The 15,673-nt window shown below is 42.6% G+C and overlaps 1 protein-coding gene across 3 annotated transcripts in view; it reads right to left on the reverse strand.

The window, feature by feature from the left end:
• Tulp4 (TUB like protein 4) overlaps window positions 1-15,673 on the reverse strand; it is a 231,900-nt gene that overhangs the window by 32,059 nt on the left and 184,168 nt on the right. For all 3 annotated transcript variants that reach the window (XM_027939588.2, XM_071612876.1, XM_071612877.1), the window contains exons 5-7: window positions 10,760-10,940; window positions 8,380-8,514; window positions 1,320-1,486 (exon numbers count right to left, since the gene is read on the reverse strand). In XM_027939588.2, the coding sequence (XP_027795389.1) occupies window positions 1,320-1,486; window positions 8,380-8,514; window positions 10,760-10,940 (483 nt within the window). The remainder of the gene's footprint in view (window positions 1-1,319; window positions 1,487-8,379; window positions 8,515-10,759; window positions 10,941-15,673) is intronic.

Raw genomic sequence — 15,673 nt, forward strand, 5'->3', positions numbered from 1 at the left:
AAAGAGTTTGCAGGATGCTTGAACAAACAAGAGGACGGTATGCTTACTTGCCCAAGAAGATGTTATCAAAGATATATTTAAATCTCACAACTCAACAACAACAACAACAACAACAAAATAACTTGATTTAAAAATGGGCAAAAGATCTAGGCACAGTGGTGCATGCCCTATAATCCCAGCAGCTTGGGAGGCTGAGGCAGGAGGACCACAAGTTCAAAGTCAGCCTCAGCAACTCTGTGAGACCCTAAGCAACTCAGCGAAATCCTAGCTCTAAAAATATACAAAAAAGGGCTGTGGATGTGGCAGTGGTTAAATACCCCGAGTTCAATCTCTAGTACCAAAAAAAAAAGGTAAAAGACTTAACCAGACGTTTCTCTAAAGACATACAAATGCCCAGTGAGTATGTGAAAAAAGACACTCAACATCACTAGTCACCAGAGAAACACAAAACAAAACCACAGTGAGATGTCACCTCACACCTGAAGGGATGGCTGCCATCAAAGACCCCAGAAAATGAATGTGCTATATTCATGGAGTTGAGTGTTACTCAGCCTTAAAAAGGAAGGAACTCTGATATATGCCACTGTACAGAGGAACCTTGAGGACACCATGTGAAGCAGAATAAGCCACAAAAGGTACGTCATGCACGAGTCCACTTAAGACAAACACGTAGGCCACACTCAGACACAGAAAGACACAGCAGTTGCCATGGGCTGGGGAAATGTCCGCCTCCACCTGCCAGGACAGGAGGGCATCGCACTGCTGGGGACTCCAGGGGAGAAGGCCCAGGACAACGACCCTTGATTTGTAGTGCTGAAACAGAGGCTCTCCCCACATTCTCTCTTTGCTTCAGCAGAGCAGTTTAAGCCAAAGCCCTGACGCCTAGATCGACTTGAGGGCTGCCTCCGTCTCTGATTATTTCCCATGTATGTGAGAGGTGTACGTGCATCAGACTTCTGTGTATTTCTCCTGTTATTTCTGTCTTTTGTTAGGAAGTCCCAACAAGAAGTCATAAAGATGATTTTTACTCTAAGTGAATAAATGAAGATTCGGCCTTCACGCCAGAGTGCTGTTCCGCACTAGCTCCCTCTGATTATTTACTACTCATTCATTTGACTGGATAATACAATAAGGCATTCTGGTTAAGAGGAAAAAACTGTTCTCTCCCCTATTAATCCTAGTTTATACAACAAATTCAATTAAAGTAAAAAATGACTGAAATACAATTTGTCAAAGATAACCGAAGTGAGTATAATAAACTCATGAATGTTTACCAGACTGGGTATACTGACACAGTGACTTTTCTTTAATATCATTACCTGAACAAGCGTGTCCAGTGTGAAGATGTGCTCCCCTCGAACATTGTAGAACTTGACCATGGCACTCTTCAGAAGGGGACCATTGGGGAGCTCGCTGAGTTGGGTCTGCCGCTCCATCCCAGCAACTGCCAGCAAGTCTCCCTGTGTGCACCACTGAGCTACCACCTCTGAAACCATACAGAAGAGACACTCAGCATGAGGATGCAACCCTCCTCAACTGCCAGTCAGCCATACTGGCATGCGTCTTCAGTAGTTTAAAACATAGAGATGCTAACCAAATATACAAGCAGACCTCCCCTTTCACGAAGATAACAACCCATTTCTTTTATTTTAACTAGGTATATATGACAGCAGAATGCATTTTGATTCATTGTACACAATTGCAGCACTTTTCATTTCTCTGGTTATACACAATGTAGCATCGCACCTCATGTGCATTCACACATGTACTTAGGATAATGATGTCCGTCTCATTCCACCATCTTTCCTGCCCCCATGCCCCCTCCCCAACAATCCTCTCTTTTAAGACTTATTATAAACAAGCTGTTACATGGTTGGAGATTACAGTTTCTCTAAAACATATCTAGATCAGGTAGAAATCCTGATATAAGAAGGTTGGCATTTTAAGGTGGGTGTGGTGGAGCAGCTGCTTGGGAGCCTGAGACAGGAAGATCACAAATTTGGAGGCTAGGCTGGGGAACTTAGTGAGACCTTATTGAGGGGGGGGGGGAGAAGAAGAAGAAGAAATAAGAGGAGGAGGAGGAGAAAATGATGATGATGATGGTGATGAGGAAGAGGAGGAGAAGAAGAAGAGAAGGAAGAGGAAGAGGTAGAGGAGAAGTAGTAGTAGTAGTAGTATTAAGAAGAGAAGGAAACAGAGGAGAGGGAGGGAGAAGAATAAGAAAAAGAAGAATCGTTTAACTATCTCTAAGCATTTCCATAATCTATCTACACCAGCATTTCCACACTGAGACTGTGGAACATTTCTGCTAAGCAAGTTAAGTGATAAAACCTGTGACCCTATACATGTCACATCAGTGCTTCCCACTGCTCTGCCCTCCACTCCCAGAGAAGACGCCGAGTTTGTACATGCTCAAAGTAAAAAGTTAAGTCAAGGAAGCCTGCGTTTACTCATTTGATACCTGGGTAACACTAGGCAAGTAAATCTCTGATGAAGGATACACACACACAAGGGTACTGACTTCTATTAGAAAAGAAGATCAGCAGTCTTGCTGGGGGGCAGGTAGTACTGTCAGAGAAATTTTCACACTGGAGATGCCAACACCCATCTATAAGCCATTATTTATCTAACAAGTAGCTGTTAAATGGTTTGTCTTATCCCAGTGTGAGCAATTACCTAGTTCTTGCTGGCGAACAGATCTATAAGTACCAACAAGATTTATAGCATTTTTTCTCTCTTAGAACCACAGAACCATAATCTGGCTTATACTAAGAGCTCTGAAATCTATATCTAAGTAGCCCATTTTGCAGAGAAGCTGAACTGAATTAAAAGAAGGTGCCCTGGCCAGGATAGGCACGTATTCCAATGCCAGGGCTATAGTGCAGCAGCTTCTAAGCGCCTCTAGTCACATGACCATAACATCCCTCTAGTTCACCCTTGGAAAGAGTTTCAGTGCTAATTCCAGTGCATGCTGAAGTCACTGATGCTCTTGTACAATGGCCTTGAAAGTGAGCACACTCCATGAAGCAAGACACCTCATCAGGTTTGCTGCAGCAGAAACCAGGAGACAGAGAGCTGAGCTGCAGCAGTTATAGACAAACACAAATCAATCCCAAATAGTGACAATACCAATAAAGGATTTTTTGTATGAATAAAGTTAGACACAAACCAGAAAACAAAAAATAAAAAGAATCAAGTAAATATCCTGGTAAATAAAATTTTTAAGATGTCAGAAAATGGAGGTTAGAGGATTTGTGCCTCTTCTAAAATGTGTTCTGAATATTCACTGCCAAGTCTAGGTCTAGAGAAAATCCTGGTAGGGATCATGAATGAAATAATCTTCAGTGAATGGCAGTGTTAAGTAGGTACGCAAGAACACCAAAAGGAGAAGCAGCTAACAGTCAAAGTGCTAACAAGACAGAGTCTATGGACTCCTGGGCAGAAACATCACTGTAATATGGTAGGTAATAAAGATGCCAGCACTGTGGTTGCAGTGGCACATGCCTGTAATCCCAGCGGCCTAGGAGGCTGAAGGAGGATTGCAAGTTCAAAGCCAGCCTCAGCAACTTAACGAGGCCCTAAGCAACTCAGCAAGACCCTGTCTCAAAATAAAAAATAAAAAGGGGTCATTTTCTGCCCCCAAAATGAGCCTTGCCAGGTGCTTCACCGATTGACTTCTCTGCTGAATACCAAATAAAGAAAATCCTGCTGGAAAAAAAAAATAATAAAAGAGTGGGCTGAGGATGTTGCTCAGTGGTTAAACCCCTGGATTCAATCCCCAGTTCCCATCCCCCACAAAAAAACACAGATGGTAACACTAAATTCCATGGCTCCTCATCTGACCTGTATTGATTAGTAGATGAGTGAAAACTGTACCATTCTTTAATTTTTTAAAAAGATTCTTTGAATTTTGTCACAAAATGGTTTTGAAAGTAAGAAGCAGGCTGCTTGCTGCCCTTATAGTGCTGGCCTGGACACAGATGCCTTCAGAGACTGCTCACAGCAGAGGCCAGCACACACGGAGCTTTTCTGCTGGAGGTGAGAATGAGTCCAAATATGTCTGAGCACACCCTCAGGGATTTCTTGAATTCAGTTGCAAAGTCACACTGACAGTTGTCATCTGCAAAGCAAGTCACTCTTTTGCAAAGAAGAAACTCCATATGAAAACTGCCACTTCATGTTCTGGCGGTTACAGGACGTGCAGCATCAAGGGATGCAGATGTGGGCTCCTCTGATGCTCAGCAGACCAGTCCTGGTCCACATGGTGGGCACACCAGCTGCCAGGGAAATGGGCTATTTCATAAATCCTTGACACCAAGAATTCAGGAATTAAGAAGGAATATCCTGGAATTGTCCAGAGTCAGTCAGGAGTACCGAGTCCTCAGCAGGGGCTGAGTTTCTGGGTTTGGAGTTTAAAATTGTCATAAAAACAACAAATTGAAAGTAAAACTGAAAGTAAAAGCAAATGTTCATTCAATTCCCAGATATCACTATGATGAAGAATACAGAAGCCCAGATGATTGGGTCAGAATCTTTCTGTTTCAGAAATGTTCTATAAACCATGTCTATCATATTTTAAAAAACAATCTCCAATATCCTTGCCCAAGGTTTCTGTAATAACTTTATCTTATTCTTTAAATCCCTAAAGATTGTATTTAAAATAAAACTTAGGAGGAACAAATGAATATTATATTCAGTAGCCTTCTTTTGACTCTCCCTGAAACTCCTGGCCAAGAGTTTCTAATGTTCCCCATTCAGAGAACTGGAAGTTCAGAAGCATCCAGGTGATCCATCTTCCAAACACATTTATTTTCTCAATGATTTGGGGCTAAGACATGGGGGACATTTTGGCCTCTTAAGTGTTTGCAAAGAAAATCAGTAGACTGGTCTGGGGTTGTGGCTCAGTGGTAGAGCATTTGCCTAGCATGTGTGAGGCCCTGGGTTCAAGTGTCAGCACCCGCATATTACTAAATGAGTAAAATAAAGGTCCATCAAAAACTAAAATTAAAAAAAAAAGAAAAGAAAATCAGGGCTGGGGTTATAGCTCAGTTGGTAGAGCGTTTGCCTTGCATGTGTGAGGCACTGGGTTCGATCCTCAGCACCATATAAAAACAAATAAATAAAGGCATTGTGTCCACCTACCACTAAAAAAATATGAAAAGAAAAAGAAAACTAGCAGATTTACACTGTTCAACTTAAACCAGACAATCTTATGGATCTTTCTTGGTAAAAGCTGGGGGTCAAATTTTCATCTAAAGTTAGCAGTTAGAATTGGTTCTTTCATGTTAACAAGAAACCTCTTTTGTGGGATTAGTGCTGGGTTCAAAGGAGGCAGCTAGGTTTTAGCAGGAAAAGAGTGGTCTCTTAACAAACACCACATACACTGCAGCTGCCTGGTGGCTGCCTGAGGTTAACCCAGCCCTCTGTCCCTTAGGTTTCCATAGTAACGAGTCACCTTTCTGTTAGTTGACTCTTGTTTTGGGGCACATGCAAGTGCACGTGGTGCGAGAGTGAGAGGAAGGAGACAACAGCAGGTGATTCTTCTTTAGAAAGGCCGTTTTCAGTGAGTATAGTAAGGACTGGAAAAAAAAGTGTCCATATCCAGTGAGGACCAAACTGACCCCTGTCCATTCCCTCAGAATGAGTGACGAAAGGCTAAGAGGAAGAAATTCTGCAAAACAAAGCCTGGGGTGGAGGCCTTTTATTTCATGGCACACAGGGATGAAAGAAGTGCCTTTGAAAGCTGCTTTCAGTACTGAGGTACCCAGCTCCTCAGGGAATACCTGAACTCATGACTGAATCACTCTTCCTCAAGAAAAAGTAAAAGTCATAGAGGGTAAAGTCCGAGGGAATGAACCAACTCAATGCTTACTGTGTCCCCAGCTGGGTTCCTCCCCTGGTGGAACTTCCTGGGCAGTAGCTACAAAGCAACATCAGACCTTACTTCCTCCCCAACCCCAGAAATCTGCAGCGAAAACCAAGGGTGGCAGGTGGTGCGGAAGAGGGCTGGTGACAGGGACAAGGGATGACCTGGAATCCTAACTCTTCTGCACATGACATAAATTACAGCACTGGTGGTAAGTCAAAGAAAGGGCATGTGAGTCACCTTTCTCCCCTTGAAAAGTTGTCTAAGTTAGTTACAGAGAAAGACCCAGGGGAATCAGAGACTTTAGGGACAGGTGACAGACCTGTCTGTGATAGGGTAGATGACTGTGGCCAACTGCTCTTTTCTTCCCAGTACTAATAGTGGACAAAACATAAATTTAAAAAATAAAAAATACTGCTGTTCAGGCTACATGTAAGATCAAGTCTAAAATATTCTGATACCAAGACAGAAAAGAGAAATCATCTCCATGAGGTACATCCTGGCTGGCACCAGTTCACTTCAATTTCATTCATCTTTCTGAAATTAGGAAGACATAGTACAACGGCATCTCCCCTCCAGGAAGGTGTAAATAATTGAAAACATTTTAGACTATATTAAGATTTCTAGTTAGGCAATGACTACAATGCTGAATTTGTCTGAGTTTTTAGAACATGATTCAGGTAAAAAATCTTCACTTTAGTGAGGGCCTCTTTAAATCACTTCCTCAAATCACCAACTCCTCCTCTTACTCAGCACCATTGATGGGGCTGTGTCAGAAATGCTGCTACAGCACAACATGACTTGATAGGAATAATATAAGTCAACAGACTCAAAAAGCAAAAAAATAGTTTCCATAAGCAAGATGGTAAAAAAGACTAAAAAATTCATCTTGTGAAGAAGAAAGAGGAACTGAGTGGTAATTATATTATTTTCAGTCATGACCAGATATTTCATAGAGAGCAAATTCAGAATTCCAACAGTAGTGGCAGATTTTTAAGAAAAAAATAACTTGGTTAAGAAATTTGAAAATGTAATTTGTGAAGAAAAATAGAGATTAGATTACTAACTATATGGGGGAGCTTATGATGACCAAACATATTATTTAGATCCATGAAAGACAGAACATTCAAAAAACAATTTAATGAAAAGCAAAGGAATTTAAGTTCATCATCAGCATGAAAATATTTACTTAGCTCATAATGAGGCCTATCTGTGTGGTATAAAGGAGGGCTTCTCCATACTTCATGTCGCACAGGACTTTATAGGCTAAATAATTCCTTATAAATCTAGTTCTGAAACAGCAGAAGGGGATACCTAAGAAGGAGTATAATCTGCTTCTAAAAATATTCTATATTTTTGAAATAGAATTAAGTAAGGCTTGGGGGTATTAGAGATGTATGATATATTTCGGTCAACCATCAGTGACATATATAGACCTGATTCCTGAAGAATTCACACAAGCAGCAGCAGCAGCACAGGACAGTAACTCTCTAGACTGACATCCAATTTTGAATTTTGGCAGTTAACTAGGTTGCAGTCAAGTTCCTGGCTGGCTTCTCACCTCCCTATTCAGGTTACAGTAGGTCCTTTGAAAATATCAGCCAGAGGCAATCCAGGAATTGAATTTCTTTCTTTCTTTTTCTTTTTTTGGTGGGGGAGGGTACTGAGGATTGAACTCAGGGGCATTCAGCAACTGAGCCACATCCCCAGCCCTATTTTGTATTTTATTTAGAGACAGGGTCTCACTGAGTTGCTTAGGGCCTTGCTGTTGCTGAGGCTGACTTTGAACTCGAAATCCTCCTGCTTCAGCCTCCCACAAGTATGCATCACCACGCCCAGCCAGGAACTGAATTTTTAAATCTTTCTACACTACACCATTCAATCCTCAAGAAACAGACTGTTTTTCCAAAGAACTCACTAGGGCCACAACATCAGTTAATATTCTGGAATTGAAAAATTTAGAGCACTTCCAATGCCTATGGCCACTGATTTTCTATCCAGAAGGCAGCAGCGCTTGATGGCTGCCCTTCACATCCACGCCTCCATCTGGCTGTTGCAGAACCTCCACAAGTCTTTCAAGGTAGCATTACTGCACAATGATTGGTACCTTAATAAGCCTGTCAGATTCTTAAAATTACAGAGCTTCTGTGTAAATGATGACTGTACAACATCTGCTGCCTCAAGAATGGGAGGTGCTAGTATCCGTTTACTGTGCAGACAGCGTGAACCAGATGCAAACACACATACACCTGGGAGGGTCATTCTTGTCAGAGTGAGGAAGGGAGTAGGGTAGGACAAAGACTGATGGGAATCCCTCTTCAAGATAAGACCAGCTATGGAGTTGTCAGGTAAGCAGAGGAGAGCTAGGGGAGTGACCTGTGTTAACAGACTCCATTAAGCACAGAAGAAGTCACTGCAGAGGACAGGAATCAATAAGTACCAGGTGTGTGACATCAGCCCAGAAGGCATTCGTGCACAGGGCTGCGGGGATGGGGCATGGCAGCGTTTTGTACCTTTCAGCCCTGAGCGGATGACAGTGGGAGACAAGTCATCGTAGTTGTTCATTAAGCTGATGTCTCCCGAGGTGAAGCTGACGGTGAGCAGAGGCTTGATGTTCTGCACTGGGATGGGGTACGCTGCAGGACCATCTGTGGAAACACAAGTGCCAAGTGAGAAGCAGGCAACAAGGCTGTGCTCTTGCGTGGTGCCCTAAAAACTGCCCAGTGATGCAGCTCTCACTCTGGACTGGGATGTCACCAAATGAGGCAGTCACTGCACCACTCAGGAGCCACACAAGTCATCAGTAGAGCACTAGCAGAAGACCTCAGAATGAGGAGAAGGACATGGAATATGCAACCCAAGGCAACTGCAGGGTGGTGAAAATATGTGTGAAGTTTATTAACTTGTATATTAATGTGTCATGCAAATTAATAAATGCAAATTATTTTAATGCTATACAACATACAAGAATAGTGGGAAGGAGGATAAAAACATTTTCTTAACTTGGGTCCAAAACATCAAAAAAAGCTCTTTTCAATAATAAATGCTCTTTCATTGAATGTTAAAGGCAATAAGCAACCACAGTAGTCACAATCAGTTCTTTCCCACTTAAGTTTTTCCCATAAGAGACTGAAAATCTGGAAAGAAGGCTGAAGTTCCATGTGCTATATACGCAGCTCCTGGCCACCATAAAGAAAATCCTGCTTTGCACATTCCAGGAGTGCTTGTATGTGAGGGGCTATGGACTGGGTCTTCCACGTGTTATTTGAGAAAGTGAAAGTCCCTCTACATACCTGGATGAGGCAGGGCTCTTTCAGAAAGTGTCATGGCCATATGAGCTCAACTCCAGCAGCCATCCAGGGTGGCCTGCCTGATATCCACCTGACTTAATGTCTTCATGCTAAGACACTGCACTATACCTACCTCTGCACTCCAATTCTCTAAGCCACCAAGAATATTGTTATATCTGAAATGCAAATACCTGTCATCCCCTAAAGTGCTCCCTGCTTCTGAGAAGGGTAACTGGCTAGAGGAGCACCACGGACTGACTAATGTCTTGGGCTGACTCTGGACTTGCTTTGTAAATCTGGTCTCTGGATCCCATTTCTTCTAGTAATAACATGGTTTGAGTGAATCTAAATTCACCCTACTAGAAAGGAGTTCTGCGCTGAGTCCATATTTTGACTTTCTTGCTCAGAGACTGTAGAAATATGACCAATGATTCACCTGAGGCTGTTGTCTATTTGGAAAAGGAAAGTCACCATCCAAGTGAATGTGTAGGTGCTAGGAACTCTCTCCCTCTCAAGACCCAGTGATCTGGAAACCCTACAGCCAATCTTAATGCTTTTCACATGAGAAACCACACCTTCACACAATGTGCATGTTGCTGGGAAGCATACCATATTATTTCTGTCTCTGTGACAAGAGGGAGAAGTACCAGTGGAGACAGAGACTGATGGGGGTGACTTCCAATTTTTCCTGGACCAGTTCCTCCTAGGATGACAGGCCCCAAGTAGAAGGAGAGGTCAGAAACTGTCCAGGACAGCAGCCTGCAACAGTGTGACCATTTCTAATTAAGGTGCCGATCCCTTCCACTGTGTCATAATATATTTTTCTTAAAAAAAAAAAAAAAAAATTGGTGGGCGCAGAGTATGGGACTCTGGTAAAGGATACAGGCCAGTGCTGCATACTGACTCTGGTGAAGGGCAGAACCACACCAGAGGGTTCCTTCTACTTTTTCTGGTCTTCTAAGGGGAGGAGAGATGAAACACACTGCTTGAGCACAAGAGGCTGGAGTCGCCTAAAGCAATTTCCACCAAGAGTGTCTGGTATCATAGTGAGGTCACGGAGGGGTGGAGGGGTCATGTGACCTGAGAAGCGGTCTAGCTTCTGCCTGAATCAGGAGAAAACATAGGCATGAAGTATGGCCCAGATCCTGGCCTTCACTGTGGCAAAACTGATTCTCTTCTCATGCAGTAAAGCTACAGGCTTCAGAACCCTGAGGGATCTGTCCACGCCACACATGAAGCTACTTAACTGCACAGAACTCTCCATCTTAAAGCTCTTTATTCCTGCTCAGCAGCTAAACCCCACAGCACCCCAGGGACACAGGAAGAGCCATCGTTATTCTTTACATCTAAGAAAACCTAATCCCATGGGGCATAATCAACTTCACCCTGATCCTGAGAAAAGGGACAGCAGAGAGGAAGCAGTCACACCAAGAGGGGAGATCAGGCCAGTTGTGCCTTGCATTTCAGTTCAAGAACCCTTCCCAGTAAGTTAGAGAGCCGCGATGGCAAACCTTCACCCTTTCTTTTCCAAATCAATTCTTTCTCCTTATGGGGCTCCAGGCTGTTAAATGAGTAAGAAAGAGAGGGCCAGCGAGCTGGCTACCTTGGGGAGGGGAGTAGTCGTCTGAGTCGGTATCACTCTCGCTGCTGTCTTCCACCAGGAAGATGGGGTAGTTCCAGGACATGCTGAGGATGCCGTCAGACTCATGCAGGAGGACGTGGGCCAGCATCCTGCCATGGCAGTCCATGACAATTACCTGCCCGTCGGCCGTGCCAAACAGCACCTGCAACCAAGGACCAGAAGCCTCAACTGAGTGGGACAAAGTGCTGTGGTTTCTGGCAAACCTTGTTTGTCTCAACTGATTTTAGGACAAAATATATTTAGATTTAAAAAAAAAAAATCTGTGAAGTAACTGAGAGTGACATAAAATAGCAGACACTCAGCTGGCCATTACTGCAAGAATTCTAGACCTCTAATATTGAAAAATGAACTAACAGCAAAATGAACACCTTAGGTTGTATGGATATTTCCAAATGACACCAGCAAAATTTAATTCTCTTTTGTGTTTTTTCATTGAAGAAGGGTTAAGAAAAGACAATATTAATTTACCTTTCTGGAAAATAAAGATAAAGAAGAGATTTATTATAATTCTCTTAACTTTAGAAGAAAATGTTTAAATTTGTTGGCCAAAGAGAAAATATATACCACACAAATCACTTATAGACTCAAATCATTTTATAGACTCAAACAACTTGGGAGAAGTCAAATAGGCTGACCACACCACGAAGTGATCAGGCCAGGCTGGCTGCCTGACTAGAAAGGCTAGAACTTACACCCAGAGAAAGTTACTCGAGGCCTCTTTGTCCTTGCTTCTCTTTGCTCTTGGGCTTCTGACATAACCTCCTTACAGCAGATGGCACAGCTGGATCTTGGCACCTGGCAGTTTGGTTGCCCAGTGGGCACTCATACCATTTTTTTTGTGTGTGAAATGAATGAATTACAGTCAGTGACAATGGAAGGCAATTCTGCTGATGACTGAGACAGACTAACTGCCAGGGAAAACATGGTGCACTTAAGCAGTATTAAGTTCATAGAATTACAAAGCTGTTTTAGAAGAAACCAACTATTTATCAAATATTCTATTAATCAATATCTATATTTTAATGAGTGAACACTAAATGAAGGTTAAAATAATTTCTCCCAGAGGCAGTGATGAGTTCATTAGTGTATACTGCATAAAGGAAAAGCAGATGAAACTTCTTTGGAACACTGTGAAATTCATTTTAGAAAGAGCTGGAGTTCTAGCTGTCAATAGAATAATAAATATTCAATGGCATGGCATATCTACAAAGCTCTCATCCAGCACAGTCTCAGGGATGGAGACCTCAGGGCTCATAGACCTGCTGAATTCAGCTCTGGAAGGCAGATGTTTCTGTTTTTTTAACTTTCATTTTTATGTGGTGCTGAGGGTCGAACCCAGGGCCTTGCACATGCGAGGTGAGCACTCTACCGCTGAGCCATAACCCCAGCCCAGGGCAGATGTTTAATGTGCCTGTCCAGCAGTTTTCAACAACAATGGTAAACAGAGAATGTGTTTTCTCAAAACTTTACCTGAGATGTACAATTTACATGTTTTACAGGTGAAAGAGGTGTGGGAATCCCAATGTGCCACTAGTGCTATGGGTGAGTGCATGGAACAGGCTAGTCTACATCCTCATTTCTTCACTATGGGTGTGAGTGTGGGGGGTGGAACCCAGGGCCTCCGCATGCTAGGCAAGCACCCTACCACTGAGTTACATCCCCAGGCCTATTCACTATTTTGAAAAGGTACCTATGAACCTTCATAGTAGGTGAAAGAATTGCTTTATCACATAAGACTCTATTGATGAAAATAATTCATTAGCAGATGCCAGCAAACAATTATTCTTCAGAAGTAGTCAGGACTTACATTTACCAATTCCAACAACTTCCCAGAGCCCTCCCTGTTATGGGTCCTCCTAACACCCCCGAGTCTTCTCTTTGGCACATTTGCCATTGTTCTCCTATCTTTACTTTATGGTATTTGGTTTCCTTCCGACACCTATGCCAGACTATACGCTTCTAAGAGCATGGACTGAATGTTGTGTACCTGCCGTCAACCAAATTTATATGTTGATGGTATTTGGAGGCAGGGCTTTGGGAAAATGATTAGATTTAGATGAGGCCTTGAGAGTGGGGCCTTTGTGATAAGAGATCTGAGCTTCCGTGGCTTCTCTCTCCACCATCAACCACTGAGGGAAGGCCAGGTGAGGACACAGTGAAAGGGCAACTATCTGTGAGCAGGAATGGAGCCCTCACCTGCAATGGCTGGCAAATTGATTTTCAACCTTCAAACCTCAGAACTGTGAGGCCACCCTCAGTTGTTTCAGCCACCAGGTCTGTGGCATCTTGTTACAGTGGTCCAAGTTGAGACCTGAACCCCGTGAGCGTTGCTCATCAGTGTCTCCCGGAACCTCTCATTGTGCATGATGTGTGGTAAAGTGTGTGTGAACCAAGGGTGGGTATGTCTCTGTTCTGAGTACTGCTCAGATTTTTTTTTTTTCCATTTTAGAGAAAAAGGAACAGATACCAGATAGAAAAAACAGACATATCATTCCTGAATTCAGCATCACACTAAAGCAAAATTCAACAAAAAAAGTCTCTAGATCCCCCACCATGAATCCATACCAACTACAGCTCCCATGGAAAGATAGTCTGTGATTAAAATGGGAGGAAAATGGAAAAAGAAGCACTTGATGAAGGAAGCTACTCTGTTTTGGAACAAGTTCGTCACAGATAAATGACAAACACTGGTAAAACATGAAATCAGATTTAAAAAAATCTCCTCTTCATTATAAGTTGTTTTCATGCCTAATAACCTCCAACGAGTTAAAGCTTATGCAAGCAAAGAACTTCAAGAGAACCAGACAAAGAGTCTAAGAATAATGAATATACACATGGCAAAGGCATCGATCTCTGCTGCTTCTGCTCCCTAATCCTGGGCAATGAGCCAGCTTGAGACAGGCTGGGGCTGGGGGTCCCTTACAAGGTACAACCCACCCTTCAGGTAATCCTTTCCTGCTCCTCAGGGATGGTCCTAGGCCCAGACCCACAGCACCAGAGACGCCATTCACAGCTGACACCCTGCCAAGCTTTTCCCCAGTCCCAGACTTATACATAGAGCTGCCTCGGGGTCATTTTCCCCTGGATACGCCCAAGGCCCACTGAAGTCAACATATTCAAAATGAAGTGTGTTAGTATCTTTATCTCACAGCAAGCACACAACCAGCTCCCTTCCAGCTAGAAGTGTGGCTTGTGTTTCATCTCCAATGTCCCAGGTAATGTCTAGTATCTAACAAGTACTCGGAGAGCTCAGGTGAAGGGCTCTAGAGACCCGTCACACAGAATTAATCTCCCGCGAACCACGGTTCCCCAACACTCTGAACTTGGCTCTGGTATTGTGTGTCCGTTTCCCTGTAAACCATAAGCTTTTTGATGGCAGGTCTGTACTCCTAGCTTGTCACATGCTGCTGTCCTGACTAGATGCTCAATGACTAAAATTGATTTCCTGCCCAACATTTCTTACAAATGAAAACTTTTCCTTTCTTCTGAAAACTAGAAACCAATGTTCAAATCTTCCTATGAAACTGGTTCCTGAAACACTGTGGATGATGAATTATGTAAATTTCTGTCCTCTATTTTCATGCTGTTTCCTTTTGTGGCTTGTAGGCTCCACAGGGCAGGTACAATGTTCCTTCTGTGATGTGTACCCCGAGACCACATAAGTTGGCAGAGATGTGTGGGTCAGGCCATACCACTTCAACGTCTGTCTCTTGGGTTTATTTTATTTTCCAGCAAGGAAATTTTTAAGAGCAATGCAATTATGGTATGCATATATAATCTTTTCCTTTCAATGTAATCCATTTTAAGCTATTTTTAGATGTGATTATTTTTAAACAAACACAATTATTACCAGTAGTTTAAAATGAACCAAGTCATGAACCAAAGGCGGGTAGGGAGAGAATGCCAAATCATTAGGAAGATGTGTCTGGGAAGCAGTGGCATCTCTCCAGCACTGTTATCTTTGATATGATACTCATCTAAATTCTAGAATAAAACTACATTGAGAAATTTCAACTTCAAAAGGTAAAGTACCATAAATGTTTAGTTCTTTTGTAATGGAGTGTGAGTACCAACACTGGATCTAGTTCCTGAAGGAGGCATGACAAATTCCTACTAGAAACCTTAACTCTGCAGGTAGAAGACAGCTGAACTGGCTACGAGGATGCAGGACTGAGAGGACAGCCACAGCAACCCTCCCTCCCTCCAGAAGGAGCCTCTGTCCAAATGCTGTCAGAGGATGGCTGGGTTTTTTGTTTTGTTTTGTTTTGTTTTTTCTGCTCTTTCTTTCTTTCTTTGTTTTAAAGATCTCCATTTTGAGTTTCAGAATACTTGCCTTCAGAGGTGCTTCAAGGCCAGGTCTGACATTTTTGCAATGAAATAAACAGTTATTGAAATCAGACAGCTGAAAATTGCTCACTCAAAAAAATATTTCCTTCCCCCCCGCCAAGAGATATGAAATGTTATTTCACAGTTGACTGTAATAATCACTTCTAAATGTGTATCTTTGGACTAAACATGTAATTTTAAAGTCATCTCACCTCTTTTCTGCAGAAAAGACCACTTGAAAACTAATCCATAAAGACGAGAGACTATCCCATGTTTGACGATTTTCAGAGGAGATATACTATCTGCCTCAGGCCTCAAATTTAATTTTATTAAATAATTCCTGTTACTAGAATATTTTCTCCCCAAATCTTCAAATTCCATTGTAAAGTTTATCCAACCTTGTAAACATGTGGCAATTTCTGGGTTTTGTGAAAAGGAGCAGTCTGACCATGGAGGTGATAAAAAGTGGCCTTAGTGAGAACATCTTCAGGACAAACAGCACTAGAAGCACATGCCTCAGGAAGTGCACTGGCTGCTGAGGGACAGCGG

Source organism: Marmota flaviventris, chromosome 6 (assembly GCF_047511675.1).
Source record: "Marmota flaviventris isolate mMarFla1 chromosome 6, mMarFla1.hap1, whole genome shotgun sequence".
Lineage (NCBI taxonomy): Eukaryota > Metazoa > Chordata > Mammalia > Rodentia > Sciuridae > Marmota > Marmota flaviventris.